General features: G+C 38.4%; 1 protein-coding gene across 2 annotated transcripts in view; it reads left to right on the forward strand.

Annotated features, from left to right (window-relative positions):
• Nucleotides 1-12,885, forward strand: part of ESR1 (estrogen receptor 1) — a 165,268-nt gene that overhangs the window by 140,422 nt on the left and 11,961 nt on the right. For both annotated transcript variants that reach the window (XM_018078176.2, XM_018078179.2), the window contains exon 7: nucleotides 10,800-10,933. In XM_018078176.2, the coding sequence (XP_017933665.1) occupies nucleotides 10,800-10,933 (134 nt within the window). The remainder of the gene's footprint in view (nucleotides 1-10,799; nucleotides 10,934-12,885) is intronic.

Below are 12,885 nucleotides of genomic sequence, written 5' to 3' on the forward strand. Positions count from 1 at the left end.
GGAACTCTGAAAAATGTGGAAATGCTCTGGAATGTGATGCTGGTCATTTATTAGACAAGTAACACATCTGAAATTCATCTGCTGGTTGAAGGGCTTTCTTTCAAAGGCAGCAGTAAATGCCTCCTATAATCTGTATTGTTTGTTGCAAAACTAATTAAAATTAAAATTAAATACTCAACACTAATCACTTTAATTCAGATACTTATTTTTGCTTACCTAAAATCTTCCTAGTTTTTCTTAGTTAGAATGGATTTATCCAAGCAGCCAGCCAAAATTTTGCATGAAAATCCTTAGTCTCAATTGCAATCTTATTTATTTATAGAGAAAACATTAAGTTTTGGATTTTTTTCCGTGAAAACTGGAGTCAAATATATCAAACACATACCTGCTTGCTTCCCTAAGCCTTTTCTAGCCAGTCTTGCTAATATACTCTGGGTATTTCTGAGAGAGAAAAATATGCATCTCTGCTGTACAAGAATATCCTGTAATTTTGGCTGGCAGTCTTCACAATAAAAGAAGAAAGATTGATAATTTAAAACATATTTGCTAGATATCTTAATGCAAACTCAAGTTCTCTCTTGCTTAGTCATGGGAAAAATGTCATGAAAATATTTCAGTTAAAATTTTCAGAAAAAGTTAGTTAGGATATAGTCATCTTAGCTATTGGTACTCTTCTTAATTGAAGGCTACTGCCCACACAGCAGAGTTGGAAGGAGAGAGCTTATGTGTGCACACTGATCACTTCAGGGCAGAGTTTGGCATCCTGTGGCAATTTGGGAGTGGAGGAAGAGCTGAGCTGAGAAGACAGAGAGTAGTACAGTGAGGCAGATAAGAGCTGGGCAAGCTTCTGATCGCATCATGTATCTGCAGGGGCAGTGAGATACAGCAGAGGGGTGGCAAAAGAAGGTCAAGGACAGTGCCTCCAGCTACTGCAACCATTAGCTGTGTAAATTAATCAAAATGCTTAATAGCAGAAAAATGTCTTTTGATCAACTTGCTCTCTTAACTGCGAGGTGCTGAGTTTTCGTGGTTGCCTTTGTGTGGTGTTAGTCCTTTGATTCCCCTGTCCACTCTTTGCAAAAAAATCAGATTTATTTTTACTGTTTTAGTAAAATAAAATTGATAATGCCTAACAGCATAAAATATAATATTTTATAGTATAGAGAAGTATTTGTTAGGAAAAACTCTATTCTGCTTGTGTAAGCACATGGTCTCTGAGCTATAGAACTATAGATATGTATAAAATACATTCTCATTTTATGTACAGAAAATATCTGCTCACCTAAATGTAAATATAGTTTTCACAAAAAAACCCCAAAACAACAGTTTTAAAATAATTTTAAGTGAACATAAGAAGTAAAATGTACTACTTTAGGAATATAAGTGTAGTGTTTTATTGAAAACTACTGTAAGTTGCAATATAATTTCCAAAGACCAAGACAGTTGTTTCACATTACACAATACAGAGAGAAAAAACTGAAAAATGAAGAGAAAGCTGTAAGAAAAAAATGAAAATTGAAGATCAGACATAGCCAGAATATAATTTTTCCTCATATTAGCTAAGAAAACATAGCCAGAGAAACACCTGAAAATTTGGTCTTCCTCAGTTAAAAATCCCCATGCTATGAGTAAAATGGAGTTTGAACAGTTGATTCACACAGTTTTAATTCAGCTCTGTTGGATTAAAGAAAACAACTGCATGCAACTGGAATCACATATTACTTTAGAGCTCAAAAATGTTTTCTGACTTTCAAGCAAGACTTTCTAAAAATGTAGATCTATTACATTTTCTAATTTTCAAATAATAAGAATCATGTTTCTAAGTCATCATATGCTTGCCTCACTCTAATTGGTAGGGATATTTGGAGAAAATAGAATAATAAATTACTTGACTCTAGAGAGCACTGATATGCTAACTAGTAAAATAATTGTTGATTTACTAGTTAATTAATGCTAACAATATTTTGATGTGCTAATTTGACTTAGGCAAATTGCCTTTTGCGAATGTTATAGGGCAAAAGTGTATTGTTTGTTGAGTTTGAGAGGGCAGGACAGTCACTGATTCAAAACCTGTTTAACTCGATGGAGTCCTTCAACTGCCTCAAGTATTTGGGCAAATACCACAGTAGTATCAAAATTCATAGAATCATAGAATAACAAAATCACAGAATGGACCAAGGTTGAAGGGACCCACAAAGTTCATCAAGTTCAACTCCTGACCCTGCACAGGACCATCCCCCAGAGTCATGCCATGTGCCCAAGAGTATCATGCAAACATTTCTTGAACTCCATCAGAATTGGTGCTGTGACCACTTCCCTGGGGAGCCTGTTCCTGTGCTCAACTACCCTCTGGGTGAAGAACACAACTTCAGGCCATTCCCTCTGGTTCTGTCGCTGGTCACCACAGAGAAGAGATCAGTGCCCGCCCTTGCTCTTTCCCTTATGAGGAAGTTGTAGACTGCAATGAGATCTCCTCTCAGTCTCCTCTTGTCCAGGCTGAACAAACTAAATGACCTCAGCCACTCCTCATATGGCTTCCCCTCAAAGCCCTACACCATATTTGTTGCCTTCCTTTGGACACTCTCTAAGAGCTTAATAACTTTCTTATATTGTGGTGCCCAAAACTGCACACAATATTCAAGGTCAGGCCACACCAGTGCAGAGCAGAGCAGGACAATCCCCTCCCTCGACTGGCTGGTGATGCTTTGCCTGATGCCCTGCAGGACATGGTTGGCCCTCCTGGCTGCCAGGGCACTGCTGGCTCACATTCAACTTGCCATCAACCAGGATCCCCAGGTCCTTTTTCTGTGGCACTGCTTTCCAGCATCTCATTCCCCCATGTGTAGGAACATCCAGGATTGTCCCATTACAGGTCCAGCACTTCCTCTTGTTGAACTTTTTATGGTTGGTGATTGCTCATTCCTCTGATCTGTCGGGATCTCTCTGCAGGGCCTCCCTGCCTTCAAGGGAGTCAACAGCTCCTCCCAGTTTTGTGTCATCTGCAAACTTGCTTAGTGTCCCTTCCAGTCCTACATTCAAGTCATTTATGAGGATGTTGAAAGAACAAGGCCTTACCAGTCTGATGTTACCCCATTAACTATTACTCTCCATGTTTGCTCCGTGAGCCAGTTGCTCATCCACCACATGATGTGTTTATCCAGCTGTGTGCTGGACATCTTGTCCAGAAGGATCCTGCGAAAGACATCATTGAAAGCTTTGCTGAAATCTAAAAAGATTACATCAGCTGGCTTCCCTTGATCAACTAGGTGGGTTACCTTGTCATAGGAGGAAGTCAGTTTTGGTAAGCAGGACTTTCCTCTCATGAAGCTGTGCTGGCAGTGACCAATGACTGTGTTGTATTTCAGATGTTTTTCAATATTTCCTGAATAATCTTCTCCATAACTTTACCAGGCACTGAAGTGAGACCGACAGGCCTGTAGTTTCCAAAGTCCTCCTTCTTGCTCTTCTTGAAAACTGGGACAACATTTGCTGTCTTTCAGCCGGCTGGGACCTATCAGGATCCCCAAGACCTCTCAAAAATCATTGAGAGAGGTTTCGTTATGACATCAGCTAGGTCTTTGAGGATTCTTGGATGAATCCCATCAGGCCTCATAGATTTGCAGGGATCCAGCTGGAGCAGCAGATCCTGTACAGTTTCAGGATTGACTGGGAGCTGATCATTCTCACAGTCATGGTCCACCGGCTCAGGGCACTGAAACCCCCTTGGTCCATCATCCGTGTTGAAGACAGAGACAAAGAAAGTGTTGAACACCTCTGCCTTGTCTCTGTCCCTGTTTGTGAGGTGACCATCCTCATCCTGTAATGAGCCAATTATATTTCTGTACTGCCTCTTGCCATTAATGTATTTGAAAAAGCTCTTTTCATTGTCCCTCACATTTCTGGCCAGCTTCAGTTCCAGTTGAGCTTTGTTGATCTAAATAATGAAATAATCTGATTGAATGGCTACAATAATGGAAAAGATGAATGCTGTAGTATAATTTCTTTTGATCTGTTCTTCTCTCCTTACTCTTCAGCATGTTCTTTACAGGTTTTGGTGTTTTCATCCACTGCATTCTGTCCTGAAACCACATCACACTTTCCCTGTAACAGGGATCTATATAATGAAAAAGAATCTGTGGTTAACAGCATTTGCAAATGTTAACTTAGCTACTGTCTAGAAGCCTGTCACCAACTGCAGATGGTAAAACCCAGATCTGTCTCTAACGTGTGTTTTTCTGTATTTAGTGGAAATTCAGTATTGTTAATATGGAGCTTTACCATATTTTGTTCATGCCTCTCTATCTCTCTGACCTTTCGGTGGCAGACATCTCTCTGATTTGGACATCCCTTTCATTTTTCACATTCAGGCTTCTCCTGATTCTAACAGAATCTTTCTGTTAACAATCTTGGAAGATAGGTAGTAATTTGTACATTTATACATAAAGCTCAGGTCACATCAAATCTTATTTTGCAACTTCTTTATCTTTTGGCTAGATAAGTACAGTCTTATCTTGTTAATATCTGTCTGAAACACCATAAAAATAACATTCTAATTGTGCTCTTTTTTGAATAAAAGTGATTTTTTTCCTCCCAGCTCACTCCTCCTACTTGGGTCATGCTACACATATGCTTATCTTGTCTCTGAAGATCTTTTAGAGACTATCTTTTCATATTCCATGAGAGCCTACTTGTTACATTTTCAAATATATACCTCTTTAATTTTCCTATGCAACAGTTCACAGTTGGAAGACCCCTTGAAAATATCCGTAAAGCAGCCCTTTGTTATTAATTCTAAGTTCCTTCTGAAAATTTTGCTTTGCCTATAAGAAATAACTACTCAACAATTAAGCTGCCAGTATGTGTAGATTGCTGTCATCTCTGTGGATGAATATCCTCACATTATCTCTTTCTGTTCCCACTCTGCATTGTAATCAGACAGTGTATTTTGTGGGGTAATGCACTCTTTCTTATTCTGTTAATGTACTATGCAGACACTTGAGTCTTGGTTCAAAATCAGGAATTTTAACAGTCTGCCAATTACACATAACTGGTACATTTTTACAGTGTACAACTGATGCTATTAAAAATGCTCAAATGACAATAATTATAGATTAGAAAAACAGGCTTAATCAGGAAATAAAATGGCACACTCACGGTACTTGCAATTAATGTACAGTACCTGATAAAATCAAAGAAAGCCCAGGATAAATGGGCTTTTGAAAGTGAGTATATTGTATAAGGCAGATTTAGAAGTAGAAGGTTTAGGTTTCTGGTGGGACAAACCAGATGTTTCCTGTCTGGAGGGTTCCCAAGAACCAGGCTTTAAAAATGTCATTAGACCAGGGCTGATATTTGTCAGGCCTGACAAAAGGCTGTTTATAATTTTGAAGAAAATGTAGTGTTTCTTCAGGAATAAGAAAGTCATATTTTATTATATTTTTAAAGGATTCGTTGCATTCAGATATCATGCTGTTCATAGCTTCTTCAAAGGCTCTAAATATCACAGAATCAACTAGGTTGGAAAAGACCTCTGAGATCATCGAGTCCAACCTATGACCCAACACCACCTTGTCAATTAGACCATGGCACTAAGTGCCGCATCCAGTCTCTTCTTAAATACCTCCAGGGACAGTGAATCCACCACCTCTCTGGGCAGTGCAATGTCTGATCAGTCTCTCTGTAAAGAACTTCTTCCTAATGTCTAACCTAAACCTCCCCTGGCATAGCTTAAGACCATGCCCTCTTGTCCTTCTGCTGGTTGCCTGGGAGAAGAGACCAACCCCCACCTGGCTACAACCTCCTTTCAGGTAGTTGTAGAGAGTGATGAGGTCTCCCCTGAACCTGCTCTTCTCCGGGCTAAACAACCCCAGCTCCCTCAGCTGCTCCTCATAGGGCTTGTGCTCCAGTCCCTTCACCAGCCTAGTTGCACTTCTTTGAACACTCTCCAGCACGTCAGTGCCCTTCCTAAACTGAGGGGCCCAGAACTGGACACGGTACTCAAGGTATGGCCTAACTAGTGCTGAGTAGAGGGGCAGAATCACTGCCCTGGTCCTGCTGGCCATACTGTTCCTGATAGAGGCCAGGATGCCATTGGCCTTCTTGGCCACCTGGGCACACTGCTGGCTCATGTTCAGCTTCCTGTCAATCCAAACTCTCAGGTCTCTTTCTGCCTGGCTGCTCTCCAGCCACTCTGTCCCCAGCCTGTAGCGCTGCAGGGGGTTGTTGTGGCCAAAGTGCAGAAATGGGCGCTTGGTCTTGTTAAACATCATACCATTGGATTCAGCCCATCTATCCATCCTGTCCAGGTCCGTCTGCAGAGCCCTCCTACCCTCCAGCAGGTTGACACTCCTCTCCAACTTGGCATCATCTGCAAATTTGCTGACAGTGGACTCAATCTCCTCACCCAGATCATCAAAAAAGATATCAAACATAATTTTAAAGAAGCTTGTGATGGAAATAGCTTACTTGCTGACTGAGATGGATGACTTCTCATCTGAAATGCTCAGTATCAGCAAAATGGGAAATGCAATGCTGCATTTTAAAAAGGTGGGTGGAACTTCTGCCCATTAAGCCTGGTGACCACTGTAAGAAAACTGGTGGGATGCCATCTGAAGAAGAAAATTTTCTGAAATGTGAATAAATATGACATAGTTATAAAGAGTCACCATGCATTTTGTAAGAGGAAGCCATGAATACATTGAAGTCCTTTTAAAAAAAATAACAAGCAAGTAGATGTGGGAGATCTTGTTCGGTAACCAAAAAGTATTAAACAAGTTCCAAATTTTATGTAGACAAATGTGAACTGATGCACATACGAGAAGAATAATCCTAATCTTCCTATTCAGCATTCCAGTTGATCTTTGTCTCTCACTGTTAACAGCAATCAGTTCTATGGAACCAGCAGCTCTTTGCTTGACAGCAGTTTAGAAGTAGAGACTGCAATTTTCTTTCCCCCCAAGAGTCAACAGGAAATTGAAATAATACGGAGCATTGTTATTCCTCTGTTTAGTTCTGTGCTGCATCTGTACTTGGAAAACTCTGCCTTTCTGATTTTCCTTAACAGGAATATTAAAAGAATAGAAGAGGTACCCAGAGGTGTTGCATGGGCAATCAAATAGAGATACAAGCTTTGCTCCAAAGAATAACTAAATAAACTAACTTCTCTGCCTGTGATACTCATTAGAAGGGAAAAAATAAGATGATAGGAGTTGCATAAAGTCATGATCACGTTGAGAAGATGTGTGGTAATCCACAAGTTATTATCTCTTCCAATCTAGGACTAGAGGTAGTCACTCCAAATCGGCAGATCCAAGTGCCTATATGCTTAGCCCATAGCTAAACATACCTTTGATATGAGACAGTACTGCTGTCCTCATGTTGTTTTCTAATGTTATTTTCTTGTCATGATTGTAAAAAATGTCTTGCAGCAAGAAATCTGTCTAGGGACTTTTAAAATTTCGGTTAAATGCAGTCAGTATTTCCATGTTTCTATCAGGTTATTCCCTTCATTTTACAGAGAAAGCTAGTCTGTTTTTCAGGGTTGTTTTTAATTTGGGAACTTCTTCTCATCCTCCTCCAGTGCTTGATGGAGATTTTTCATTGTCTACGAATAAAAATTGAAGAATTTTCCTTTTACTGACTTTCATAATAAGCAATGGCAGAAGGCCATGGATCTCTTTAAACTGCAGCTAGCATGAATAGCAAAAAGAATTACAGCATTCCCTGTATGACAGAGTGGCTGAATAATTTATTGCTTTTGTGACTTTTTTTCTGAAAATTTCTCACTACATCTGAAAAGAATCTTTTAAGTTATTTATGCAGATGTTTTGATAGACAGAAAATTAGATACAATAGAAGAATATCAAGATGAAATCTGAATATGTTTTGCTTGTCCTTCAACTTGTAAAATGCTCCAAATGTCTGAGGGCATCACACTTGCCCATCACTTGAATAAAATGCACAACATTTCATTTGGTACTGTGTAATTGTGGATGTATTAATTACCATTGACTTAGTAGAGAAATGGAAGTGAAGGGATCACAGGTGCTTGATTCAGAATGACTCTCTATTGACCTTCTGCTTGTATTTATTTCAAAAGGGAAAAGCCCATAGGCAATATGTCCAAATTTGCACTTCAAAATAAATTTGAAAAACAATTGTGTATTTAATTTTCATCACATCTTTAATAGCAATAGATTCCATCCTGAAAACCCAACTCAAACAATTGTCTTATCATCAGGCTACTTACTTGATAGAGCTGAATGGATTAATTTGTACAGAGTTAGGTAGTATGTTGAAATAATTAAATTTCATCTTTCACTTTATGGTTGGATTTTGAGATGTATTATTATATTGTAGACCCCATAGAATGAAAAAAAAATAAAAGAGACAGAATTATAAATGTTAAAACAGTGAAAAATAAATGTCTTTTTGTCATGTCTTTACTGCATGTTTGAGCAAAATTTAAAGACTACCCAATTCTGTAACTGTAACTCTGTAACTCAAACAACTGAAATGTAAATCAGGAAGACACTTCCAGAGTCTGGGGAGGATCTGGGTAGTGCTTAAAGTGATGAACTCTGAAAAAAAAAAAAAAAGAAACAAAGAAACCCCTCTTATTATGATCTTCAAAATTTTCAGTTGATAGAAGAAGATCCCTTGGGGAACTTGTACGCACAGGATAGAATTTTTCAGAGAAAATGAAATAATTTCTGGATTCAAGATAGTCCCTGCATAACTTTTAAGAATGCTTGTTCATCTAGTCACTCTGACCTCAGAAATTCAGGCCCTAGTTCTAGGTCAGATTGTATTAGGATGCTGTTTAATTCCAAAATTAAACTTTCTTTGCATTTCTGATATGAAGAGAATTTTTCCCTAATGGAGAGCCTTCATAATAATTTTCTAATCTAAACATGTCAAATGTGACCAAAAAATAATATTAGTTTTCTTATAATTATTATAGTAGCATTTTAGGGATTTTTCCTGTCTGACATATTTGTAGATCCATTTCACATTATATTTAAAAAAAAAAATTAAAGATACTTAGTTGCTAATTGTTTATGTTTCAGACCTGATTCACCACTGCTAAAATGTATAGTGTACTACTCTTGCTCTGTCTGCCTAGGTGGATGATTCTCTGTTGATCTAGTCAGGAAAGACTACTTGGCTCTGAGGGCAGGGGTCAAAAGGATGGAAGCCCAGGTGGTCCAGTCCTCTGGGGCCACTAAGGAGAAAGGGCTTGAGGCAGAATGCACATATCCTGTAGATCAGCAGCTGGTTGCATAGCTGGTGTCAGCAATGGGGATTCAACGTTTTTAATCATGCAACTTGCTCTGAGGATCAAGGATGTTTAGGGGGAGATGGGATCAGCATTATAAAGTGGGGCACAAGCATAATTTCCACAGACTGGCCAACATGGTGAGGGACCTTTAAACCAGGATGATGTGTACAGGAGAGACATAATCAACAAAATATTTTAGTGGTAAACCTTCCTAAGCGTGTGCATGCACAGAAATACAGAAATGTCTGCAGAACAACATGATGGGGGAATAATTTTTTGGGGAATTCATCACAGCTGGATGCTTTCTGAGCCAGCAATGCTCCCCTCGCAGACTGCATTAGGAAAAGCATTAGCAGCAGCTAAAGGTAGGTGATACTCACTGCTCAGCCTTGCTGATGCAAATCTGGAGTGCTGTGTCCAATTCTGAGCTACCCAGTAAAAGACAGACATGCACATACTGGAGTGAGGCCAGTGAAGGGTCACAAAAATGATTAATGGACTGGAATATATGAAACATATCCCCTATAAGGAGAGGCTGAGAAGACTCAGATCTGATTAATGTGTATAAATACCTGATGGAAGGGGGAGGTAAAGGAGACAGTGGAAGATTCACCTCAGTGACAGAAGAGGTTTTGGGGTCTCAGTCCTTGGAGATACTAAAAATCCAACAAGATATGGGCCTGAGCAAGGCCATTGAACTAGATGATTTTCAGATAACCTACCAATATTAGCAGCTTTGGTATTCTGTGGCTAACTCTAGATGCAAATCACTTTAAACCAGATTTTTAATTATTTTTTTTCATCAATGTCTGTTAATAGAACTAGCTTATATAGAATAATTTATATAAATATATATAAATGTGCATAAATGTATATAAGGATCATTATTGTTAAATAATGCACATAGTACTTTTATGCAGTCATTTAAGACCTTTAATTCAACTGCTCTAACTTTCCTAAACATTTCCCAATAGCCAAGTGTTAAGGATTCTTCTGAGAACACATTCTGACACTTTGCAGGAAACAAGCTTTTGCTGTCCTGTTTTTAGTAAGATGAGAGTGCACAAAGACAACAGCATGATGGTGGGATAAGGATAATTTTCAAATCTATTGCTTAATTTGTCCTCCAGGAAAGTTATCTAGGGCTTCCTAGATAGGTCTTCCTATCAACTAAACACATAGCTGTTAAGATGTGATAATATTATCAGCTTATGTTAGAAAGGTAGGAGGCAATTTAGGAGAACTGGAGATTACTACTTCAAATAGGTTTGTTGGTTGACAAATAACCTAGATAATAAAAGTATTTGATTAGAAACCTGTATTTCAAATATGCTGAGCTCCTGCAGCTCCCACTGATTTCAGTCGAGCTGGATCTGCTGCCTAACTCTGAAAATAAAGCAGAAATTTCTAAGTCATTCCTGCACCCATGAATACCTCAAGATAGGTATCTAACTTCACCTAAAGTACTTTACCTAAAGAGATACTGTTTTTTTTTTCCTTATGGACTGTGTTCACACAGGAATCAAGGGAAATGTGTGGAGGGCATGGTGGAAATCTTTGACATGCTGCTGGCTACTGCTGCTCGGTTTCGCATGATGAACCTTCAAGGGGAGGAATTCGTGTGCCTTAAGTCCATCATCCTGCTCAATTCTGGTAAGCAGTGTGCTTTGCTGTCACTCGGGTAATTGTGGCTGCTTCTGCATGTGTTTGAATGCTGCTTGTTGTTAGTAGTGTTTTCATTTTGAGAGAGCGGCAATTGAAAGGGGGCTGTCAACATAAGTGCAGGCAGGACTGTCCGGCAGGGATGGAAGCAGTTCAGCCTGTTCAGTGATATAGATGGGACCCAGCAAATTAATGCAGTGAAGAGCTGACACACTGTATAGAGCTGATGCGGGCCGTAATCAGAGCAGTGTTTCAAACTAAATGCTAGCAAGTCTTAAAACTTCGGTTACAAGACACTGGAGTAGCTGGAACCACACTTAGGTCATCCAAAGGTGTAAATCTACACCTTACTTAATTAGTGATGGAAAACTGAAAGGAAATAAGGGCAAAAATGTGACTGAGTTTATCAGAGTTTAGTTTATATTAAATTATAGGCATCTAAAATGAATGTCATTGCCTTCCACTTCCTTAATGGTTAATAAATATTTTTTTTGGCTTTAAGTCTCATTCTGAAGTACACTTCAAAAATAGGTGACTAGATAACAAGTGTACGTATAGGTAAAAGTATAAATATGGAAGGTTAGCTGACTTGAATTTTACATCAGATGATTGAAACAAGCAAATTTAAGTCAAAGCATGTAACAGAAAATTTCTGTTGCACACCAGAGGACGCTTTTAGGTTTGAAATGAGAAAAAACCCACAAACTATTTTCAAATGCAGAAATGAGACCCACAGTGTTCTCATCAAATTAGAGATATGTAAAATAATAATGTACACACCAAAAAAAATTTTAGACACCATTCTCTGTATAAGTTGTTACCTAATGACTAAAGATGCCAGAGTTTCCAAATGCTGAGGATTTACCCACGTTTTCTCCCCTTTCCTTTTGGATTTGAACTTGTAGATGGTACGACCCTCAAGACAAAACACATGTGGAGGGCTGTATGTCCTTTTTATCCAGTTGTCTATCAGATCTCTTGCCCAAGTTGCAGGAAAAACAAATCCAGGTAAATCCCAGCAAAGCCTAACTGAAAACGCAGCAGACTTTGCTTTATTGATGAAGCACTTCTTATGGAAATTTCTTATGGAAACTTGGATGTGGTCTCCTCAAAGTTGTAGCAAAATTACATGTTTAAAAAATCTAATATAAAAATGTTTTATTTAAGTTCTATGAGGTATTAATGTAGTTCAGGATTTGTTGTGGTTGTCACCAATTACAAAAAAGTAACACCTGAGGCAAGCACCTGGCATATTAGGAATAAAGGGGTGTTGTTTTTATCTTGGTTGTCAGGGTGCGACAATTGTAATTACTGTTTGACATTTTATTTTGCTTTTATTGACCTGATAGTTACAACACAATATTTCCTAGAGTTAAATATTCTTCCTGGAAAGTGATGTTCCTCCAGAATTTTAGCTAATATGTTCAAAGGTAATTAACTTCTTAAGTAAGTATAGAATATGTAACTGATTTATAAAAATGTTAAATTTCAATTAGAAAAAATAGAATTGGAAGTTTGAATGAAACATATTAGACATTAATGTCTTGAATGTGAAAAATTTAAGTCATGCTGTTGAGAACTTCTTCTGTATTTAGTATTGATCCAGAAAACTAAATTTGTTCTTTAGACAAAGCTCTGCCAGAAATCACCAGCTACCCTTCATAAGCACATCTCACTTTGTTAATGGGATTTTTTGTTTCAAGATTCCCCTAAAGAAAAATTGTAATAATGATAAAATATATCACAAGTGAAGTCAATGATAACCAAAGGCAAATTTCCTTCTGCGCACTGACAGAGATGGGACCACTGAGTGCAGCTAGGAGATGTTAGATCTTCGTTCCTTCAATGTTCCTATTCAGCAGGTTCAAATCTGTGCTACTCTTCGTGGCAGAGGATCAGGGTTTATCTGAAGATCTGATGAATGATCTGATTTTGATTGTGGC

The sequence above is a fragment of the Manacus vitellinus genome, unplaced genomic scaffold, assembly GCF_001715985.3.
Source record: "Manacus vitellinus isolate BGI_N305 unplaced genomic scaffold, ASM171598v3 scaffold_4_pilon, whole genome shotgun sequence".
NCBI classification, from domain to species: domain Eukaryota; kingdom Metazoa; phylum Chordata; class Aves; order Passeriformes; family Pipridae; genus Manacus; species Manacus vitellinus.